The 23508-nt window shown below is 43.8% G+C and overlaps 1 protein-coding gene and 1 long non-coding RNA gene across 8 annotated transcripts in view; one reads left to right on the forward strand and one right to left on the reverse strand.

The window, feature by feature from the left end:
* Positions 1-23508, forward strand: part of LOC133465408 (zinc finger protein 646-like) — a 101781-nt gene that overhangs the window by 3064 nt on the left and 75209 nt on the right. Inside the window, exon 1 of one of the 7 annotated variants that reach the window (XM_061748198.1) lies at positions 7025-13046. The exons of the other annotated variants lie outside the window; for them this stretch is intronic. Within the exon in view, the coding sequence (XP_061604182.1) occupies positions 12969-13046 (78 nt within the window). The 5' untranslated portion in view covers positions 7025-12968. Of the gene's footprint in view, positions 1-7024; positions 13047-23508 lie in introns of those variants that run through there. 7 annotated transcript variants of the gene reach the window in all.
* On the reverse strand, positions 19740-22980 carry LOC133465409 (uncharacterized). Its single transcript, XR_009784629.1, has 3 exons — positions 21527-22980; positions 21322-21414; positions 19740-19874 (listed from the first exon to the last, which is right to left on the reverse strand). It is a non-coding gene; the product is annotated as an uncharacterized LOC133465409 (long non-coding RNA).

The raw sequence follows: 23508 nt of genomic DNA on the forward strand, positions 1-23508 counted from the left end.
TATTAACACTAGCTAAGCCAGCACGGCTGATCGTCGTGCCTAAGTGGCCACCATTTTGGAAAGGTCGTCGTTTCCCTGAAGTCAACGGCACGCTTCTCTTGTTTACATTTAGATGAACCAAAACAGCAGCTTTCGTGTATTGTAGGATTTGTCTGGCACTGTCTGCCCAAACGTCGATATTTCAGCTCACTTATAACTTTAAAAAACACTGTGCTGTAAATTGCAGATGTGTTGTTGTAGTTTTGACTGTGCATACGCACCCACACACACAGCAACATCAGAATTTGCACGTTCACATTTTATTTTGTAATTTTTTTTATTGATGTTCATGCTGTGGTTAAAAAAAATCTGAAGTTACTCACTATTTACTCAGTACTTGAGTAATTATTTCGCTGTGTACTTTTTACTGTTTCAAGTAATTTTTTTGGAGGACTACTTTTTCCTTTTACTTGAGTCACATTATTGTCAAGTAACAGTACTCTTACTTGAGTACAATGTTTGGCTACTCGACCCACCTCTGGAGCAGACATACTCTATTGCTATTCTTACGTTTAAGCAACATTTTGCTCATCAGATCAGCCAGTGTCGTATTTGTTGCACTGGTCTTTTGTATTTTCGTGTTGAGGTGCTGCGGGTCTTGGCCCTGGTTGTGGTCCCAGCGGAACCGAGAAGCACACATAAGATCGGCGACAAGAGTTGATCCGCTAGTACATCTTGTATTAATTAGGAAACATGGCTAGAATTATCTAATTAGTTTACAGATGTTAATGTTAAATGTATTAAGCGACGGAGCCATGTTAGGGATTATGTCACAACACCGAATGAACTAACTTCAAATTCAGAACTGGACAATAAAAACAGAAAAATATTGCACTGAATATTTTCTTGGAGGATGCATTTGTGATTAGCCTTTGAAATTGGTAATTGGTAATAGTGAAAAATGAAGTGAAACAGGCAATGATCTTAGTCTTTTTGAGAAAGAGAGTGCTTAAAGAGGGACATGCTATTCATGTGGCAGAGCTTTAAGCAGGCATCAGGTGCAGGTGGAGATGGGCATGGCTCAAACTAGAGGCCAGAACAAAAAAGCAAAGAAGTGAGGCAAATTTTATTTTTATTAGACTTTACACTGATTTTATATAATTTAATAAACAAATAAATACTTGAAATTGTGGGCCCTGAATATATAATCTATGCAAGTTTAACTTTTTGAATGGAATTATGGAAATAAACCTTTCCATGATAGTCACATTTTTTGGGGACGGTCTGTCGTTCTGTGTTACTTGACAATAATAAATGCCAAAAGGTTTTTGAATTTGACCGAGATGATGATTACAAGCAGATGTAAACACAACGACTGGGCTGGCCACTTAAATCTATATCACAATAAATACACACTAGATGATCTTCGGGACCTTTGCTTCAAGAAATTTTCTCGATCTGGAGCTCTAAAGATTTTAGCTAAAAGTGCTAGACTTTTCATTATGGTGTCATAGGGCCAAATCGCGGCTTGTGTATTACAATGCCACGAGAAAGTAGTCACACCCCTTCTTTTTCCACATTTTGCTATGTTACAGATAGACTTTACACCGATTTTATCAGCCTTATCGGTATCGGCCGATAATTAGCATTTTATGCTGATCGCTGATCGGCTTTAATGTCGTCATTCGCCGATCCGATCAATGACGTCATTGATCGGCTCCGCAAAAGACATTTACTACGCGTTGCCATCGTGCACAGTATATTTGAATCTAAAAGCTATTTTATTTTTAGCCTTTGGGCGTTGTCCTGTAAATATCTGACGGCCAATAAAGTTATTTAAAAAAAAAAAAAAAACCTCGGCGGTGTGGACCAGACAACACGTAATGCTCGGATCAGACTTAAAGACCAATTTTCTCTTTCCCGATTGCACTATGTCAGACTACTGCAATAAAGTCTTGTATTCCGATACCACCGAATCCTGTTTTCCCGGCTCACTGGGCTTCATCATGTCAACGCAAATGCGACCGGATACACTCGTTACCATGGGATGACGACAATAATGGACCGCGCCGTGTGTTTGTAAGAACAAAATGGGGGGAAACGTGTGGTGGTGGTCACCGGTGCTCAGGAGAGGACGTTCGTTTAAGGCTTGCTTGAGGTATGTTTCCGTATTTTAATACGATACGGCTCGCAAGCAGGCAAAAAAAAACGTTATGTAGCGTAGCAAGCTAGTGGTAGCACGAACGGTTGTACGTAAACATGCCGCCGTTCTGTTGAATTATGCTCTAAAGTTTCGGTGTGGGTGAAGTCCATCCATCCATTTTCTGAGCCGCGGGCGTGCTGGAGCCTATCCCAGCTGTCATCGGGCAGGAGGCGCGGTACACCCTGAACTGGTTGCCAGCCAATCGCAGGGCACATAGGAACAAACAACCATTCGCACTCACAGTCATGCCTACGGGCAATTTAGAGTCTCCAATTAATACATGTTTTTGGGATGTGGGAGGAAACCGGAGTGCCCGGAGAAAACCCACGCAGGCACGGGAGAACATGCAAACTCCACACAGGCGGGGCCGGGGATTGAACCCGGGTCCTCAGAACTGTGAGGCTGACGCTCTAACCAGTTGACCACCGTGCCGCGTGGGTGTCATGTTGTAATGTTGGTTTGACCTGACTGAATAGAAACATGATCTGACGAGAGCAGTAATTTCCAACCTTTATGGAGCCAAGGAACATTTTACAATTAAAAAAATCTCACGGCACACCAACAAACAAAAATGTCACAAAAAGTGGATACATTAATTACTGTATTTATTTCCTGCCATCTAATAGAAGACCATTCATTTGTTCTGTCTGTCACTATGCCTCACTGGCATAAACAGAGGAACAAAGGTACATTATTTACTGTAAATATAATTTTTTGAGCAATTAAGTACACAAGTATATACAGTAAATGAACAGGTCATTTAAATAGACACATTCCTCCATCATGTGATCGGATCGGTGATCGGTTATCGTTTTTTTTAAACTCTTTCATCGGTGATCGGCCCCAAAAATCCTGATCGTGTAAAGCGTAATTTTTAATTTAAATTTGTACATCATGTGCTTGAATGGTGTAAATAAGTTTTTCTTTTTGAACTTTTTTTCCCCCTTATTGTACTCTTCAGAGTCTTCCAGATTGCTTAATTTATGTTAAAATAATAAAATTCCACATTGCTTAATTTATGTTAAAATAATAAACAAATTCTCCGCGAGGTCCGGGCGATCCCCCTAGACCTCCCCTACAATGTTTTTTTTTTGTCACCTTTTTCATGCTTTTGGTGTTTGCATGCCTGGCAAAAAGAACTGGAAGGCAAGATTGGACTTTGCAAAGAAGTACAAATATGAGCCACAAACGTTTTGGAACAACGTTTTATTGACTGATGAGACCATGATTAACCTCTACTAAAGTGATTGAAAGGCCAAAGTATGGTGAAAGAAAGGATCTGCTTATGATCTGAAACATACTTTACAAGCTCATCTGCGAAGTATGGTTGAGCTAATGTCATGGCTTGGGCTTTCATGGCTGCTTCTGGAACAAGCTCACTCCTCTTTATTGATGATGTAACTCATGATGTAGCAGCAGAATGAGTTCTGAAGTCTGCTACAGAAAAATGCATCAAACTAATCGAGAGAAGCTTCATCGTGCAACAAGACAATGACCCAAAACATAACAAAGGACTTCAAGGGGAAAAAGTGCAAGGTCTTAGACGGGCCAAGTCACTCACCAGACCTTAACCCAATAGAACATGCATTTTACCTCCTGAAGGGAGAAACTACCAGAAAAAAACATGAACTGAAAGAGGTTGCAGTACAGGCCTGGCAGAGCATTTCAAATGAAGAATGCAACAGTATGGTGAAGTCAATGGGTTGCAGGCTTGATGCAGTTATTGCAAGTAAGGTGTAGCGTATATGGATTAAATAAAAATGTAATTAATTTAGGAGAAAAGAATGAGCTGGAAGCGAAGCCTGCGTCGCTACCGGTTTATCGTAATTTTAAATTACAGTGTTATAAATCAAGCTATTTTATATTTAAGAGGGGAACCACGTCGATTTTTTATGTGGATACAATTTAGGAAAAACAACGAGAAACCTTTCCATGAGTCTCATAATCTGAAGGTTGCTACACAAACTGATGAATTCTCGACGTCCAGAGTTTTTTTTTTTCTCGAACACAAACACACACAACAATGCAGGTAGTGAATTTTATGGAAAATTCAATAATCAAACATGGGGAATCTATAGGGGAAAAACACGAAACAAAGTACAGACGTACATTGGCAAAGGAAACTGACTTGTGATGTGAGATTGGTAGAATGAGCGTGGAGTGAGTGCATATAGCTGGGGATTCCTGTTCTCGTTAATTTGACATGAAGGACCAGCTAAAACATACTTAATTTTATTTTAATGATTTTCAAATTAAGCGGTCAAGCATTTCAGAATCAGAATCATCTTTATTTGCCAAGTATGTCCAAAACACACAAGGAATTTGTCTCCGGTAGTTGGAGCCGCTCTAGTACAACAGACAGTCAATTTACAGAACACTTTGGAGACATAAAGACATTGACAAAAAACAATTGTGCAAAAAGATGCATAGTCCTCTAGCACTTAGATCAGTTCGAATGACTAATATCGCAATAGTCCGGTGCAATGACCATTGTGCAAAGGGCGCTGAGACTTCAAGGAGTGTATGCGGTTTAAAGTGACGAGTAGTGCGATAATCTGGGACAATGGTTGTGCAAATGTTACGGATACTCCTCAATCAGTGTGCAAATGGAGCAGATGCTACTCTGGCATGAGTGGCCAGTATATGCAAATAGTGCCTCATGGCGAGACATCAACAGCGAGTGCACGAATAATACATAATTGGCCCCACAGAAATGTGACAACGAACTCAAGTAAAAAAATTGCCAGCTTGTTGTAATGGAATTATAGGTTAGCTGTTTAAGAAGTTGATTGCTAGAGGGAAGAAGCTGTTGGAATGTCTACTAGTTCTAGTTTGCATTGATCGGTAGCGCCTACCTGAGGGAAGGAGCTGGAAGAGCTGGTGACCGGGGTGGGGAGGGTTCGAGAGGATTTTGCACGCCCTTGTCTTAGTTCTGGCAGCGTGCAAGTCCTCAAGGGTGGGTAGGGGGGTACCGACAATCCTTTCAGCAGTTTTGATTGTCCGTTGCAGTCGGAGTTTGTCCTTTTTTGTAGCAGCACCAAACCAGACTGTGATGAAGAACACAGGACTGATTCGATGACCGCTGTGTAGAACTGTCTCAGCAGCTCCGGTGGCAGGCCGTGCTTTCTCAGAAGCCGCAGGGAGTACATCCTCTGCTGGGCCTTTTTGAGGACGGAGTTGATGTTGGTCGCCCACTTCAGGTCCTGGGAGATTGTAATTCCCAGGAACTTGAAGGTCTCGACGGTTGACACAAGGCACCTGGACAACGTGAGGGGCAGCTGTGGCGAAGGATGCCTCCTGAAGTCCACGATCATCTCTACAGTCTTGAGCGTGTTCAGCTCCAGGTTGTGTCGGCCGCACCACAGCTCCAGCCTCTCCGCTTCCTGTCGATATGCAGACTCGTCACCGTCCTTGATGAGGCCGATGACAGTGGTGTCATCTGCAAACTTCAGGAGTTTGACAGTCGGGTTCGCTGAGGTGCAGTCGTTCGTGTAGAGCGAGAAGAGCAGCGGATAGAGGACACAACCCTGGGGCGCCCCAGTGCTGATGCTGCGTGTGGATGAGGTGGCCTCCCCCAGCCTGACCTGCTGTGTCCTGCCCGTCAGAAAGCTGTAAATCCACTGGCAGATGGCAGGTGAGACGCTGAGCTGGAGAAGCTTGGATGAAAGGAGTTCAGGGATGATGCTGTTGAACGCTGAGCTGAAGTCCACGAACAGGATCCTCGCGTAGGTCCCTGCACTGTCGAGGTGTTCTAAGATGAAGTGCAGTCCCATGTTGACTGCATCATCCGCAGATCTGTTCGCTTGGTAGGCAAACTGCAGGGGGTCCAGCAGGGGACCTGTGACACTCTTGAGGTGGTCCAGCACGAGACGTTCAAAGGACTTCATGACGACAGATGTCAAAGCGACAGGCCTGTAGTCATTCAGACCCGAGATTGCAGGTTTCTTGGGACTGGAATGATGGTGGAGCGTTTGAAACAGGATGGAACTTCGCACATTTCCAGAGATCTGTTGAAGATCTGAGTGAAGACTGGAGCGAGCTGGTCCGCGCAGACTTTGAGGCAGGATGGGGACACGTGGTCCGGGCCTGCCGCTTTGTTAATCTTTTGTTGTTTGAAGATGCGTCTCACATCCTGTTCATGGATGGTTAACGCAGAGGTCAGAGGTGTGATTGTGGTCGCGGGTGCGGCCGGGTGGGTGTGTGGTGTGAAACTGTCCTTTTCAAATCTGCAGTAGAAGGTATTCAAGTCGTTGGCTAGTGTGCTATTGTTCTCAGCTTGGGGGGATCGTCGCTTGTAATTAGTCAGCGATTGGAATGCATGCCAGACTGATTTAGAGTCGTTTGCCCTAAACTTATTTTCCAACTTTTCTGTATAGATCCTCTTTGCAATGTTTATTTCTTTAGTCAGCTGGTTTCTACCTCGATTATACAGGGCCCTGTCCCCGGTCTGATATGCGTCCGCCTTAGCTTGGCGAAGCTGCTTAAGTTTAGCAGTGAACCACGGCTTATTGTTGTTGAATGTGCGAAATGATTTTGTTGGTACACAGACCTCTTCACAGAAACTGATATAGGATGTGACAGTGTCCGTATATTCATCCAGGCTGCCAGCTGAATTTTCAAAGACACTCCAGTCTGTGCAGTCTAAACAGCTTTGAAGTTCCATCTTGGCTTCATTTGTCCACTTTTTGACTGTTTTCACTGTAGGCTTCGCACATTTAAGTTCTTGCCTGTACGTCGGTATTAAGTGAATTAAGCAGTGATCAGACGAGCCCAGGGCTGCACGAGGTATAGCACGGTATGCGTTTTTTTACCGTAGTCTAGCAGTGGTCTAAAGTATTATTTTCCCTGGTAGGACAGTCGATGTGTTGCTTGTATTTAGGGAGTTCGTGGTTGAGTTTAGCTTTGTTAAAGTCCCCAAGAATAATAAGGGGTGAGTCGGGGTGTTTTTTTTTAATTTCGTTGACTTGATCGGCGAGCGTTAGCAATGCGGCGTTCGTGTTAGCTTGAGGCGTTATATAGACCCCAGCCAGTATGAATGATGCGAACTCATGTGACGAGTCGAATGGTTTACAGTTTAAGAATAGCGACTCCAAATGCGGGCTGCAGTGTGTGCTGAGCACCGTGACGTCCGTACACCATTTTTCGTTGATATAGAGGCATATCCCGCCGCCCTTTGTTTTCCCCGATGATTCCATGTCGCGGTCCGCTCGATGAATGTGGAAGCCGGGGAGCATGACGCCGCCATCGGGTACAGCGTCGCAAAGCCAGGTCTCCGTGAAGCACATGGCCGCGGAACGTCCGAAGTCTTTCCTGGTCTTTAACAGAAGATGAAGCTCGTCCATTTTGTTGGGTAGGGAGCGTACATTTGCGAGGTGGATCGACGGGAACGCCAATCTGTGTCCTCTCTTGGGGAGTTTCACCTGAATGTCGGCTCGCTTCCCTCTGTGGCGCCGCTTCCGTCTCCATGCGCCGAAAACCGCGGACGCCGCTCCGGTGAGTAACTCGGGGAAAAAAAATGAGCGGATATTCGAAAGTCGGTGACAGAAAGTCCGGAGTAGACTCCTTGATGGTTAGCAGGTCTCCCCTTGTGTAAGTGAGTCGTGTAAAGTCTCCAAAGACGGACGAAAAACACAAAAACAAAGACAATACTAGAGAGCGCGTTACCGAGGCGACCACACTGGTAGGCGCCATCTTTGCTCATGCAAATGAAAAGCATTATCGTTAAACAAAACATAACCATAAAGAAATTATGGCTGTTATTCAGTCATCAGTCATATTTGGGGGGGAGGGAAACAAATTATTTTTTAAACCAATTCTGGCAGGGTATATAAACCTTATGAGCACAACTGTACGTACATGCAGTCATACGTACCCCTGTCATATTGGAGAGTGTAGGCTACACATTTTTTATAACCACTGGGTGGCGGTGGCATTTTGGAATGAAAGTGTACAGCTTTTTCATAACCACTAGATGGCGGCATGCATTTATATAATGTGAAAGTTTTTTCATTTTCCCCTATACCTATGTATAATGTGCACTATTGACTTGAAATTTTTTGGGGGTGCATTATACATGAGAAATTACGGTGCATGGATCATTTTACACTTGAAGCTGTGTGAGTCCCAGGATGTACATGTCTGGAAACAATGAGTAGTTCCTGTAATTTATCATCATGGAATACCGCAGTTAGCTGGGATAGGCTCCAGTATACCCTTGACCAGGCGTGGGCAAACTACGGCCCATGGGCCACATCCGGCCCATTGAGCATTTCAATGCGCCCCGCCAAAGATTGGTACAAAATTGCCGAAATCATATCAAAATCATGACTGCATTCATTTGACCATGTCATGTAATGCCCAGTGGTTCCACCAGGTTGTGCTGTAATGCCCAGTGGTTCCACCAGGTTGTGCTGTAATGTCCAGTGGTTCCACCAGGTTGTCCTGTAATGCCCAGTGGTTCCACCAGGTAGTTCAGTAGGTATAGTGATACATTGACTTGACTTTGGCTGTTCTGTTTTTAACTCTGCTACTGCTCAGAACTGTTCAACCATGAGTGGGTCAAAGAAAAGAAAAGTCGACAGTGAGTGCCGAGTGTTTAATATAGAATGGACTACTAAATACTTTTTCACTAAAGTCCGGTCAAAGGCTGTATGTCTAATTTAAGAAACCATTGCGATTTTAGAGGAATATAACATCAGCCGTCACTTTTCTACCAATCAATGCAGGAACTGATGGCTATGGCGCAGGGGTTAAAATCAAGCTTGCAGGCTCAGTAAAACACCTTTATCTGACAAACTGCCATCCAATATTCAGTCACACAAGACCCTGAAACAGCGTCACGGGAGCCCTGAAACAGCGTCACGGGAGCTGCAGATGGAACTGATTGATCTCCAATGTGATACTGTCTTAAAAGAGAAGTTCAACTCTCAAACTGGATGGGTTTTATGCGTCATTAAGCGCAGACAAATTTCCAAAAATCCAGAAGATTGCACAGAGGATGCTGGTGGTGTTTGGCTCTACATGTGTGTGTGAACAGACTTTTAGTGTGATGAACACTAACAAAACATCCCAGCTGAGTGATGAACACCTTAGATGTGTTCTGAGAATTGCCACAAAAAAACACCATACTTTGATGCACTGGCAAAAACCCAGGTGATCAACAAAACAACACTCTTACCATTAAAAGTAAATCCAAGTATTAACACTACAAATGCCTTTATTTTGTTTTGTTTATTTTTTATATGTAATCATCTGGTCCTGGCTTGGCCCGCCTGTCAAATTTTAACGGTCAATGTGGCCCCTGAGCCAAAAAGTTTGCCCGCCCCTGCCCTTGACCCTAGTGAGGATAAGCGGTGTAGCAAATGGATGGATGGAATACAGATACCTGTAATCCTAGACTATATCATCGTTCTTGCTTTGCTGTCCCACTACATTGCAGTTTTGTTATAGTTACTTTATTTTTTATACATTTTGTACAATATTTTTGTGTTATCCATTGCTCTCTCTGAATGTATTGTCTTTAGTTTTTAAGGAAGCTATATTTTCCCAAAAACTATCACCAAAAATGATAGTAGGCTATCGTTAATGTTTTTATACCACAGATATAGTGATATTAGAGCATAATAATGGAAGTATATCCTTTTTAAGAACAATTAATTCGTAGGAATTTATTGAACATTGGAATTGTAATGTAGAATAAAAAATAAAGATTTTAGATAAAGATATAAATATAAATAAAACACAGGCTCTGTTCTGTAAAACTGCACTTGAACAAACATTTAACATTTGCCACAGATTAGCAGATTATACACAGTAAAGTAGGCTTTAGGCAATCAGGATTTTTGGGGCTGATCACCGATCAGCGAGTTTAAAAAACAAAACGATAACCGATCACCAATCCGATCACAAGATGGAGCAGTGTGTCTATTTAAATGACTTGTTCACTTACTGTATTTACTTTTTACTGTATACTGAGTATCTTCAAAAGTATTCTCTATTCAGGTCCTGTATTCTAATCAGTCAGGTCAAACCAACATTACAATATGACAGAAATAATGGGTGCTATTTTACTGTAATTAAATTACTTTATTGTAATTTACAGTACTATGTCCTAAGACACGACAAGGCTCAAAATAAAGTAGCAAAAAATAAAAATAAAAAATCTTCCTCAAATGGCTGGGTGTACAAGTAGACACTGTTTTTTGCTGCACTCTAGAGCACTGTCTTCTTAAAAAAACATACGCCGGATCCATAGCATTGCGTCCTCAGATGCAGATTAATCTTACTTTATGCATCCCTGCTAATTTTTGTGCATCTCAGACGAGGTACGCATATCAAACGAGAGCCCTGTTTATATACTGTCTATAGGCCTATATCAGGTAAATTTCTTTTCACATTGTCTGGAAATGTCTCACAGACATCTTACCGGTGAGAGCGCAAGCAACATTTTGGTCTTCCGGGTCCCCATGTTGCTGCAATTGACCACTCTCTGCGACGTCGCCGCCAGTGAGATCAGAATAATTTTTTTGCCAAGTATATCCAAAAAACACAAGGAATTTGTCTCCGGTAGTTGTAGCCGCTCTTGTGCGACAACAGTCAATTGACAGAGAATGCTTTTGAGACATAAAGACATTGAGAAAAACAGTCACTGAGCAATAAAGTATGCATTACTTTATTATAAGTAATGCATTTACTTACTTACTTATAAGAAGTTATAATACTTCTTATGTACTTACTTTTTATAACTCTTATCTGGCATTACCAGATACGAGTTATCTGGTAATGCTGGTACAATTGTTTTGACAATTGTGCAAAAAGATGCAAAGTCCTCTTGCACTTAGAGCAGTTTGAATGACTAATATAGCAATAGTCCGGTGCAATGACCATTGTGCAAAGGGTGCCGAGACTTCAAGGAGTGTATGCAGTTTAAAGTGACTAGTAGGGCAATAATCTGGGACAATGTCGTTTGTGCAAATGTTGCAGATACTCCTGTCAGTGTGCAAGTGGGCAGATGCTACTCTGGCATGAGTGGCCAGTATTGGTCCACAACAGATATGCAAATAGTGCAGCGTGGTGAGACTACAACGGTGAGTGCACGAGTATGTATGATTGGCCTGACAAAAATGTGACAATAAACGCAAGACAAAAATAAATTGGCAGCATGTTGCAATGGAATTGTAGATTAGCTGTTTAAGAAGTTGATTGCAAGAGGGAAGAAGCTGTTGGAATGTCTGCTAGTTCTAGTTTGCATTGATTGGTAGCGCCTACCTGAGGGAAGGAGCTGGAAGAGCTGTGGAGGGTCCGAGAGGATTTTGCACGCTCTTGTCTTAGTTCTGGCAGCGTGCAAGTCCTCAAGAGTGGGTAGGGGGGTACCGACAATCTTTTCAGCAGTTTTGATTGTCCGTTGCAGTTGGCGTTTGTCCTTTTCTGTAGCAGCACCAAACCAGACTGTGATGGAAGAACACAGGACTGATTCGCTCAGCACACAGTGCAGCCTGCATTTAGAGTTGCTGTTTTTGAACTGTAAGCCATTCTACTCGCCTCGTGAGTTTGCATCATTCATTCTCACCAGTGTCTATATTCCTCCTCAAGCTAACACGAACGACGGGTTGCTAATGCTCGCCGAACATGTAAAATTGAAATTGAAAGCTAAACTGAAATAGAAATTCAAAGCTAAAGTCAACCATGAACTCCCTAAATATAAGCAGCACATCGACTGTCCTACCAGGGAAAATAACATTTTAGACCACTGCTATAGTACGCTAAATAACACATACCGTGCCAAACCTTGTGCAGCACTGGGCTCGTCTAATCACTGCTTAATTCACTTAATACCGACATACAGGGAAGAACTTAAATGCGTGAAGCCTACAGTGAAAACAGTGAAAAAGTGGACCAATGAAGCAAAGATAGAACTTCAAAGCTGTTTAGACTGCACAGACTGGAGTGTCTTTGAAAATTCAGCTGGCAGCCTGGATGAATATACGGACACCCTCACATCCTATATTAGTTTCTGCGAAGATGTGTGTGTAACAACAAAGTCATTTCGCACATTCAATAACAACAAGCCGTGGTTCACTGCCAAACTTAAGCAACTTCACCAAGCTAAGGAAGGCGCATATCAGAGCGGGGACAGGTCCCTGTATAATAGAGCTAGAAACCAGCTGACTAAAGAAATTAACATTGCAAAGAGAAACTATGCAGCAAAGTTGGAAAAACAATTTAGCGCTAACGACTCAAAATCAGTCTGGCATGCATTACAATCGCTGACCAATTACAAGCGACGATCACCCCAAGCTGAGAACAATAGCACACTAGCAAACGACTTGAATACCTTCTACTGCAGATTTGAAAAGGACACTTTCACACCCCACACCCACCCAGCCGCACCACCGACCACAATCACACCTCTGACTTCTGCGTTAACCATCCACGAACAGGATGTGAGACGCAACTTCAAACAACAAATAATTAACAATGCCTCAAAGTCTGCACGGACCAGCTCGCTTCAGCCTTCACACAGATCTTCAATAGATCTCTGGAACTGTGCAAGGTACCATCTTGTTTCAAACGCTCCACCATCATTCCATCATTCTTGAGCTGAACACGCTCAAGACTGTAGAGATGATCGTGGACTTCAGGAAGCATCCTTCGCCACAGCTGCCCCTCACGCTGTCCAGCTGCTTTGTGTCAACCGTCGAGACCTTCAAGTTCTTGGGAATTAGTCTCTCAGGACCTGAAGTGGGCGATCAACATCAACTCCATCCTCAACAAGGCCCAGCAGAGGATGTACTTCCTGCGGCTTCTGAGAAAGCATGGCCTGCCACAGGAGCTGCTGAGGCAGTTCTCCACTTTATTTGAACACGTAATACTTTCGTTTTATTTACTTGCTCTTATTGTGAAATTTACAGCCCTACTTTTATTTAGTAAATGAGAAAACACACAGTTGTGCTCATATGTTTGATTATTCAGGCAGAATTTGTAAGATGGGTACAATCATTTAAAGAAAACATAAAGGGCCAGGGGAAACACATTTTATTTTAATGGGACTCAAATTAATCTGTCAAGCGTTTCAGAAAAGCATTATCATTCAACAAAACATAACCATAAAGAAATTAATGATGGTTGTGGTTCAGTCATCAGTCGTACTTAAAAAAACAATATTTCACATTCTGCCAGGGTATGTAAACTTATGAGCACAACTGTCCATATATGCAGTCATACGTACCACTGTCATATTGGAATCAAAGTGTAGGCTATACCTTTTTCATAACCTCTAGGTGGCGGTAGCATATTAGAATGAAAGTGTACACCTTTTTCATAACATGGTGGTGGCATATTGGAGTTAAAGTTTACAGCTTTTTCATAATCGCTAGATGGTGGCGGCATACATTTATAAAATGTCAGTTTTTTTCCATTTTCCCCTATACCCATGTACGATGCGCACTCTTGACTTTAAAATTTTTTGGGGGGAGGAATAAAATGTGCATTATAGACGATAAATTACGGTAATTAGGACGCACAAGCCAGTGTTTTTGTGGAAAACTGGCGACACCGCCACGGCATTTGTCCGCCGACGCTGAGGAGGACCATTGTTGTAAAACACAACATACTTATAGACTGCATTTGAATGTGCGTTCAGAGTGTATCAGCAACTCCCACGAAACTCATGCGATGAATTTGAGTCTGAAACAAGGGATCAAAGGTTGACATCTATTTGGACCAATCAGACCGAAGCTGTTTTTCATATTTAAATTAGGGAAGTTGAATATCGAATCAGAGCAAAGGTCATTTATTTACATGTTGCGTAATATTGACAAATCCGACCGTTTCAAATGCCAGGCAGAATAGACTTGAATAGCTGGAAAAAGAACATTTTTGGCATTTCCAACTAAAATTATCATGCAAACCAGATAAAAGTAGATCAAAGATGATCAAAATGAATAGTAAAACATACATGGAAGGGGAACTTTTTAAAGAAACAAACAAAAAAACCTTGCAAATAAGTTTTTTTCCAAATTGTTCAGCCCTATTCCTGAGTAATGACTAATTGGCCGCATATCGTTAAAGCTTATCGGCTTAGTTTCCAGTGACGAGGACTGGCTAACTGTGGCTAATGGTTTAGCCACATAAAGACATGTAATAGTGTGGCTTGGAGATTTTTATACTGTTTAGTAGGGTTGGGCATCTTTTGAATTTGAGTGATTCCGGTCCCGATTCCAAATGATTCTCTATTCCGATTCTTTTGGGGGACCGGGTCAAAAATGTTTACATGGCTTACATAAAGGGAGTCCAAATTATGAACATCCATTTACTTAGCAGCCTGCAGCATAAACTAAAATGAACATTGTACTCTGGGTTCTTTATAACCAATATCAATATCAAACCTATGAACTAAAAGGCAATTAGTGTGGAACTAACCATCCATCCATCCATCCATTTTCTGAGCCGCTTCTCCTCACTAGGTTCGCGGGCGTGCTGGAGCCTATCCCAGCTGTCATCGGGCAGGAGGCAGGGTACACCCTGAACTGGTTGCCAGCCAATCGCAGTGGAACTAACCAAAATGACTTAATATTCATTAATTAATGTTTCAGCTAAAAGTTTAATGTAGCATTGCTAAAATAGTTATTTACGACTGTTTTCTCATGCCAAATGGTTTATATGTGCAACTTGACTTCCTATTTGAGGCATACAGCCTTTTATTTTGAAGTGTTTGCTCAGCATTTTGGCACGAAAAATAACCTCACGCGTAAAAACGAAAGTAAAACGAAAAAGAGTAAAAAATGGAACCAAATGCTCTTTAAAACGTTGATTCCTTTACCTACCCACAGACACAAGGTTCGTGTTTGTGATACTGTGAGACGTTTTTGTGAATTTTGTCCCAATTCTTTGTGATGAAAAGTTGCTTGTTTGGTGAAGTTTTAGCTCAATGTTAAGCATATAAGCATTCAATTTTTTTTTTGAATATTGTTAAAAGAAAAGGTGATGTAACACAGTGGTAAACATGACTCTGTCCCAGCTTTTTTTGGAACCTGTTCCTGCCATAAAATTCTAAGTTAATTATTATTTGCTAAAAACAATAAAGTTTATCAGTTTCTTCTTCTTCTTCTTTTCCTTTCGGCTTGTCCCGTTAGGGGTCGCCACAGCGCGTCATCCTTTTCCATGAGAGCCTATCTCCTGCATCCTCCTCTCGAACACCAACTGCCATCATGTCTTCCCTCACGACATCCATCAACCTTCTCTTTGGTCTTCCTCTAGCTCTCTTGCCTGGCAGCTCCATCCTCATCATCCTTCTACCAATATACTCACTCTCTCTCCTCTGGACGTGTCCAAACCATTGAAGTCTGCTCTCTCTAGCTTTGTCTCCAAAACATCGAACCTTGGCTGTCCCTCTGATGAGCTCATTTCTAATTTTATCCAACCTGGTCACTCCGAGAGCGAACCTCAACATCTTCATTTCCGCCACCTCCAGCTCTGCTTCCTGTTTTCTCTTCAGTGCCACTGTCTCTAATCCATACATCATGGCTGGCCTCACCACTGTTTTATAAACTTTGCCCTTCATCCTAGCAGAGACTCTTCTGTCACATAACACACCTGACACCTTCCTCCACCCGTTCCAACCTGCTTGGACCCGTTTCTTCACTTCCTGACCACACTCACCATTGCTCTGGACGGTTGACCCCAAGTATTTAAAGTCCTCTACCTTTGCCATCTCTTCTCCCTGTAGCCTCATTCTTCCCCCACCACCCCTCTCATTCATGCACATATATTCTGTTTTACTTCGGCTAATCTTCATTCCTCTTCTTTCCAGTGCATGCCTCCATCTTTCTAACTGTTCCTCCAGCTGCTCCCTGCTTTCACTGCAGATCACAATGTCATCTGCAAACATCATGGTCCACGGGGATTCCAGTCTAACCTCATCTGTCAGCCTATCCATCACCACTGCAAAAAGGAAGGGGCTCAGGGCTGATCCCTGATGCAGTCCCACGTCCACCTTAAATTCTTCTGTCACACCGACAGCACACAAAGTTTATCAGTTTGAACATTAAATATCTTTGTAGTGTATTCAATTAAATATAGGTTGAACATGATTTGCAAATCATTGTATTCCGTTTTTATTTGTTTAACACAACGTCCCGACTTCATTGGAATTGGGGTTGTACATGGTAAATATATGTAGAAACGTGACAAGATTTGCCAAAAATGACTCTGGAAAAATGCTGAGTCTGGTTGTTACGGCCACTTCAACCTACGTACAGCACAGCAAGAAATGAGAGAAATTTCCTTTTTGGGGAACGCTTTTGTGTGATATCCCCTATAGAAAATCTGGTTTAAAAAAAAAAAAAAAAAAAAAAAGCTTTCATATTAGAGTAAAACTTTAAATTTTTCTTAGCATGCCTCCTTGACCATCTCATTTTGTCTGCTACTTGAGGAACCCCTTCTCTGATAGGCTGACAAGTTTCAGTAAAAAATATCCACCAGTGACGCGTATGGGTCAAATATTTAGTCATATTTCTAAGAGCGTCATTTGCCCTAAAAATATGAGGTGAGAAGAACAATCTTGGTAGGAGAATGTCATGTACTTACCGTATTTCCACGACCATAAGGCGCACTTAAAAGTCTTAATTTTTTTCCAAAATTGACGGGGCGCCTTATGTATGCACAGAGTTCCAAAATCTGTAAATGTTGTGTGGCTTCGATGAGCCCTCCGCTTGACTGACTGGGAGCATTTCCTGCCGACACGCTGCTTTTATAGAGGAAAGGCGGACGTGACTGAGGACAGCATGCGGACGTAAAGGGGGAAGGGTGCACATGACAGAGGACGGTAAAGGCACACACCCAGTAGGTATATAGCGCCAGTATGTGCATTGTGCAAAACATCGGTTTGGCTAAGGATGCCCGAAAATGGCACCTACGAAGAGACACGCTTAGGAAGCACAGTTTAAACTGCAAGCTATCGGTTACGCGGAGGAACATGGGAATCGAGCAGCCGCAAGAGAATTCAAGATCAACGAATCCATGGTTCGCAAGTGGAGGAAGCAGGAAAATGAGCTTTGCCATGACAAGAAGACAAAGCTGAGTTTCCGTGGAAACTAGGCGAGATGGACAAAGAACAAAGAACAGCCGGGAGAAGCGTCTCTACAGTCACCATTCGACTGAGTGCAATAACTCTGAGCCTGCCATCATTCCGGGAGGCTTGACGAAGGAACTCCCAACTGCTGGACATCGGTTAAACAGGGCGTTCAAAGTGAAGTTGCGAGCTGCGTGGGAGCGATGGATGACAGATGGCGAACACAGCTTTACTAAGACGAGAAGGCAGCGCCGGGCGAGTTACGCCACAATTTGTGAATGGATTGTGGATGCTTGGAATCGGTGACAAAGCACAGCCTTGGCGGAGTCCATCCCTCACCGGGAACGAGTCCGACTTACTGCCCTATATGCGGACCAAGCTCTGACTCCGGTCGTAATAAAGTACAGAACAGCCTGTATCAGTCCACAAAACACATGTAGACTGGTTGGGCGAAATCCTATGCACCCTCGAGGACCCTGCCGAGGGTGTAGAGCTGGTCCACTGTTCCACGGCCAGAACGAAAACCACACTGCTCCTCCTGAATCTCAGATTCGACTTCCTGACAGACCCTCCTCTCCAGCACCCCTGAATAGACCTTACCAGGGAGGCTGAGGAGTGTGATTTCCCCCTGTAGTTTGAACACACCCTACGGTCCCCCTTCATAAAAAGGGGGACCACCACCCCAGTCTGCCAATCCAGAGGCACTGTCCCCGATATCCACGTGATGTTGCAGAGGCGTGTCAACCAGGACAGCCCCACAACATCCAGAGCCTTTAGGAACTCCGGGCGAATCTCATCCACCCCCGGGGCCTTGCCACCGAGGAGCTTTTTAAGCACCTCAACCCCAGAGATAGAAGCGCCCGCCTCAGAGAACCCAGATTCTGCTTCCTCATTGGAAGGCGTGTTGGTGTAATTGAGGAGGTCTTCGAATTATTCTCCCCACCGACTCACAAAGTCCCGAGTCGAGGTCAGCAGCGCCCCATCCCCAGTATACACACTGTTGGTGGTGCACTGCTTTCCTGTCCTGAGATGCCGGATGGTGAACCAGAATTTCCTCGAAGCCATCCGGATGCCTTTCTCCATGGCCTCACCAAACTCCTCCCATACCCGCGTTCTTGTTTCAGCGACGACCAAAGCTGCATTCCGCTTGGCCAGCTGGCACCCATCTGCTGCCTCAGGAGTCCCACAGGCCAAAAAAGCCCAATAGGACTCTTTCTTCAGCTTGACGGCATCCCTCACCGTTGGTGTCCACCAACGGGTTCGGGGATTGCCGCCACGACAGGCACCGACCACCTTACGGCCACAGCTCTGGTCGGCCGCCTCAGCAATGGAGGCGCGGAACATGGTCCACTCGGACTCGATGACCCCCGCCTCCCCCGGAACATGAGTAAAGTTCTGTTGAAACTCCTGACAGAGGATTCTGCCAGACGTTCCCAGCAGACCCTCACAATACGTTTGGGCCTGCCACGTAGGACCGGCATCTTCCCCCACCATCGGAGCCAACTCACCATCAGGTGGTGATCAGTTGACAGCTTGCCCCTCTCTTCACCCGAGTGTCCAAGACATGAGGCCGCAAGTCCGATGACACGACCACAAAGTCGCTCATCGAACTGCGACCTAGGGTGTCCTGGTGCCAAGTATACGTGTGGACACCCTTATATTTGAACATGGTGTTTGTTATGGACAATCCGTGATGAGCACAGAAGTCCAATAACAGAACACCGCTCGGGTTCTGATCGGGGGGGCCGTTCCTCCCAATGATACCCTTCCAGGTCTTACTGTCATTGCCGACGTGAGCATTGAAGGCCCCCAACAGAACGATGGAGTCCCCAGCGGGAGCGCTCTCCAGCACCCCCTCCAAGGACTCCAAGAAGGGTGGGAATTCTGAACTGCTGTTTGGTGCATAGGCACAAACAACAGTCAGGACCCGTCCCCCCCCACCCGAAGGCGGAGGGAGGCTACCCTCTCGTCCACCGGGGTGAACCCCAACGTACAGGCGCTGAGCCGGGGGGCAATGAGTATACCCACACCTGCTTGGCACCCCACCGTGGGCAACTCCAGAGTGGAAGAGAGTCCAACCCCCCTCGAGAGGACTGGTACCAGAGCCCAAGCTGTGTGTGGTGGCGAGTTCGACTATATCTAGTCGGAACTTCTCAACCTCACACACCAGCTCGGGCTCCTTCCCGGCCAGAGAGGTGACATTCCACGTCCTTTGAGCCAGCTTCTGTAGCCGGGGATCGGATCGCCAAGGTCCCTGCCTTCGGCCCATATAAATGACTTATACTTGCGAATATACACTATCTTTTCTGTTCTTCTTCCCAGGCTACGCCTGTCTAAATCTCACACAGCCTTCTTTATTTATTTTTTTGATATGCAGGCATTCTATCTTTATAAAAATATATCAATTCACCCTTTTGACATGACTTGTCATGTCAACCAAATCTGGAGTGGTATTCATCCAGCTGATGCCGCACCAGGGAAGCGAGTAGAGGAATGTGGTGGAGGCGGCCACATGAGGAACCCCGATGTGAGGAACCCTTCGCCTTGACAGCCCTGATGTGAGGTTAGCAGCACGATAACAGCCAAAAAGCAGTCAATGGGGCACCGTAAGTGTGTGTGCACCTGAGAAGAGGAAGAGGACAACATTATAAGTCAACCATAAACACAATTATGAGCAAGTAATGTATCGTATAACATTGTACAAGGAAAGGCAACTGCAAGTGCAGGGGTGAAAACCGGGGTGGCAGATTTCAACAATACTCCTGGACAGACCCTCTCTGCCTTGCGGCCAAACTGAACACAATTCCCATTTAAAAATGAATGATACAAGCATACAAACGAGCTGCAATGACTAAGCTAACAAAATTAAGCTGAGCTATGGTGTCGCCAGTGCTGTCGTCATCCTCATTATCGGCAGAAGGAACGGTGAACAAGATGGGTGAGTTGGGTGCGGTGTCGGATTCGTAGTGGTAATTGGGGGAGCCGAGGAGGGGCATCTGGTCGGCAGGAGGTGTGGACCCGAAAGCTTGGTGTCCAAAGCAGTGGTTATGCATTACAAACACAGGTGTCTAATACATGGAATGCAGCAACAGCAGCAAAGCATAAGCAGGACTACGGCTGTATCAGAGATTTGAAAATAGAGACTATCAAATTCTTCCATTTACCAAAAGTGGCGTGTATCCAATCTTCTAATGGGTTATGCCTGAATGTTCCTTCATTTCAATTGATAGGGCTCGCAAGCCATTCAGGGCCTAAGTGAAGGAGCCATCTGGACCCATCAAGTATGGGGGGGGCGACTTTAGCACATAAGCCCCCTTCCTCCGCCAGTAGATAAGTTAACGAAAATATGGTGTTTGCATGTCTGTTTCTTTTTAAAAAAAAAAAAAAAAAAGGCCTTTTTAAATAAACATCCATCTAGAACAAAATAAAGAGGAACAAAAAGTATAAAAGCCTGAATCCTTCCTGGAAAAGATTGCCACCTGGACATTATTGGTCCAATTGGTTGAAATTTAGAGTAAATGTGCTCTGTTCATACATTAATTAATTAATTTGAAATTTTCCATATTCCTTCCACTCTCGTGGTAATCTTTTCAAGGAATGAATCATGCTTGTCATGAACAGCATATCGTTGCAGTGAGGCCACGGTGGATTAATGTTTGTACGCTCCTTCTCATTTCTTCTGCTCTGTTTACATTTTGTAATATAAAGCAGTAAAGGTTATATTTTTTAATTATATCTATAATTTTATTTTGGGTGCCTTTCATGTCACTTAATGTCACCTACACTGGGTTAAAAAAACAATATAAAATACATTAACAATAAGACAACAACATAGTACACAAGAATCAATAATAGTTAAACCCAAAACATTTATGACTATAACCTAAAATATTGAATTTAAAGCCCAGAAAAAAAACAAAAGAAACACGACAAAAATAAAAAGAATTGACCCAAAAGGAAAAGTATAGAATACAGTACTAGTCATTGTGAAAAGCACATACCACGATTGCATATAAAGGTAGTACACTTGTACCCAATATAATTGTATCGAAATGTTTTATGTACATACCCCCAGGCAATCTTTGAGGTGGGGAAGAGGCAGCAGCATCCTGTTCTCCTTGACCCTCCTCCTGTTCCACCTCATCTGTCCGATAAAGTTCATCTGTAAATAGAAATACATAGTGTGTGGTTGTGATAAAGCGCTGGCTAATGCTATTGCTATCTTGGATCACAGTTCAGCAGCTGTAAACAAGTAAATTAATAAATATACTTACCAGGTATGCCAGCTTTCTTCCTTCACGATTTTCCAATCCTGCTCCTTTCTTGCGCAGTCCCGGTCATAACATGTCGTGTCAAACAGCTCAGGGTGTCCACAGACTGCAACAATCACCACCTCCATTTTCCTCTACTCAACAAGTGTACAGGACATGGTCTGTGACGTAGTCCATTCTCAATGCTGATTGGCTGTCACGATGCGAATGTGGTTTGTTGTGCAGCTCTGCCAGCTTCAAGCGAACGGGCAAAGGAGACAGATTTTCGCGCTGCATCAAACGCATCATACACACTGCCCGCAACGGATTGACGTCTATCTGCGAGAACTGCATTAACTTTCTATGTAATCACGCCGCATGCAACGCCCAAAACGTATCCGACGGGAACGAACCATTAGACTGGCCAAGTCAATCACTGGACCTTAACCCAATAGAGCATGCATTTTACCTCCTGTAGAGGAGACTGAAGGGAGAAACACCCAGAAACAAACAAGAACTGAAAGAGGCTGCAGTAAAGGCCTGGAAAAGCATTTCAAATGAAGAATGCAACAGTCTGGTGAAGTCAATGGGCCGCAGGCTTGATGCAGTTATTGCAAGTAAGGGTTATGCCACCAAATATTTAAATGTTATTCACTAAGTTAATTTAATCATGTCTCTTCCAATACTTTTCCTCACTTGAGAACAAAAGCTGCGCTGTCCTGAGTTCTTTAACACATCTTGATGTAAATACCATGAAAGAAAAGCTGGAATTCTCAACTTTTGTCACATATTCATCTTTTGATCTGAAACCCAAATGTCTTCAGTATACAACAAAACAAAGGAATTGACCTTGCCTTTCCAATACTTTTGGAGGGTCTGTATGTCAAGACATATAATAATTAATAAGACTGACCTGGGAAACTCCAGGTTTTTCCGCGCCTTCAATATAGCTGAAAACCGGACCCTCCCACAGTGTTTTCACCCCATCTGGTGGTGCCCTTTTTTTTTTTTTTTTTGTCTTATTTTGGCTACCATCTAAAACCACAAATAATGAAAATATACTCCTTGCTAATATTTCCGCATAAAAATGTCAAATCGTATTGAGTATATCCAATTAATCAGACAGTTTATTATGGCAGGATTAATTACTTACGTATTACTGAACGGACAATAACACCGACCAAACGGAACAAAATTGTTCTTACCTTAGCCGACTGGCTGGCTGGGTGGATCGTCCGTCCAGTTCTTCGCAAGGAGATGGGAGTGGAGGATCCGTCTGGAACTCAACGGTTACTTCTCTCACATCCCACTTCTGACACTATCTGTTGAAGCTGGTGAAAAATATTAGCAAAAAGTATATATACCAACCATTTGTGAGTTCTTTTATGTGAGAAAAGACCACTGACGTTCCTGGAGACCAAATGGACAGCTGCCTGTCGTTAATTGGCAAGGACTAACAACGCGTTGGAGACAGTTTCCCAAGCTGTGCGACGAATGGCCTCTTTATGCTCCCATGCTCCCACACGGCACAAATTGTTGCCGCGTGCAGAATGTCGTGGTGGTGATCTCTCGTGATTGGTCCGTTTTAGTCTCATGCTGTGATGACGTACTCAGCTTTCCCCTTGGTTCCTCAATACCGTCCTCCCGAGTTTCATTTAGTGGCCACACATACCGCCTACGCTGCCGCCGCCTTGGTCGATTTTGCAATATAATTAAACGCATCATCTGGCCATCTAGGTCCATTTGTTCTCGCAGGCACTGGTCCACAGTCGCCATTGTTGCTTTGTTCCGGAAAGTAAAAACGGCTACCGGAATTGGCCATAAAATGCACAGGAAACTCCACTCTGTGGTGTCCTTGCCAATACCACCCGTAGCGACACCCCCGACTTGGAGAAGAACTGCATCACATTTTCAAAATACACGTGAGTTGCGCGCGAGTATAAAGGCAAACTGCGTGCGGGATAGCCGCGTTGATGTCAGTGCGGTTGCTACCCGCGCGAGTACAA

Source organism: Phyllopteryx taeniolatus, chromosome 16 (assembly GCF_024500385.1).
Source record: "Phyllopteryx taeniolatus isolate TA_2022b chromosome 16, UOR_Ptae_1.2, whole genome shotgun sequence".
Lineage (NCBI taxonomy): Eukaryota > Metazoa > Chordata > Actinopteri > Syngnathiformes > Syngnathidae > Phyllopteryx > Phyllopteryx taeniolatus.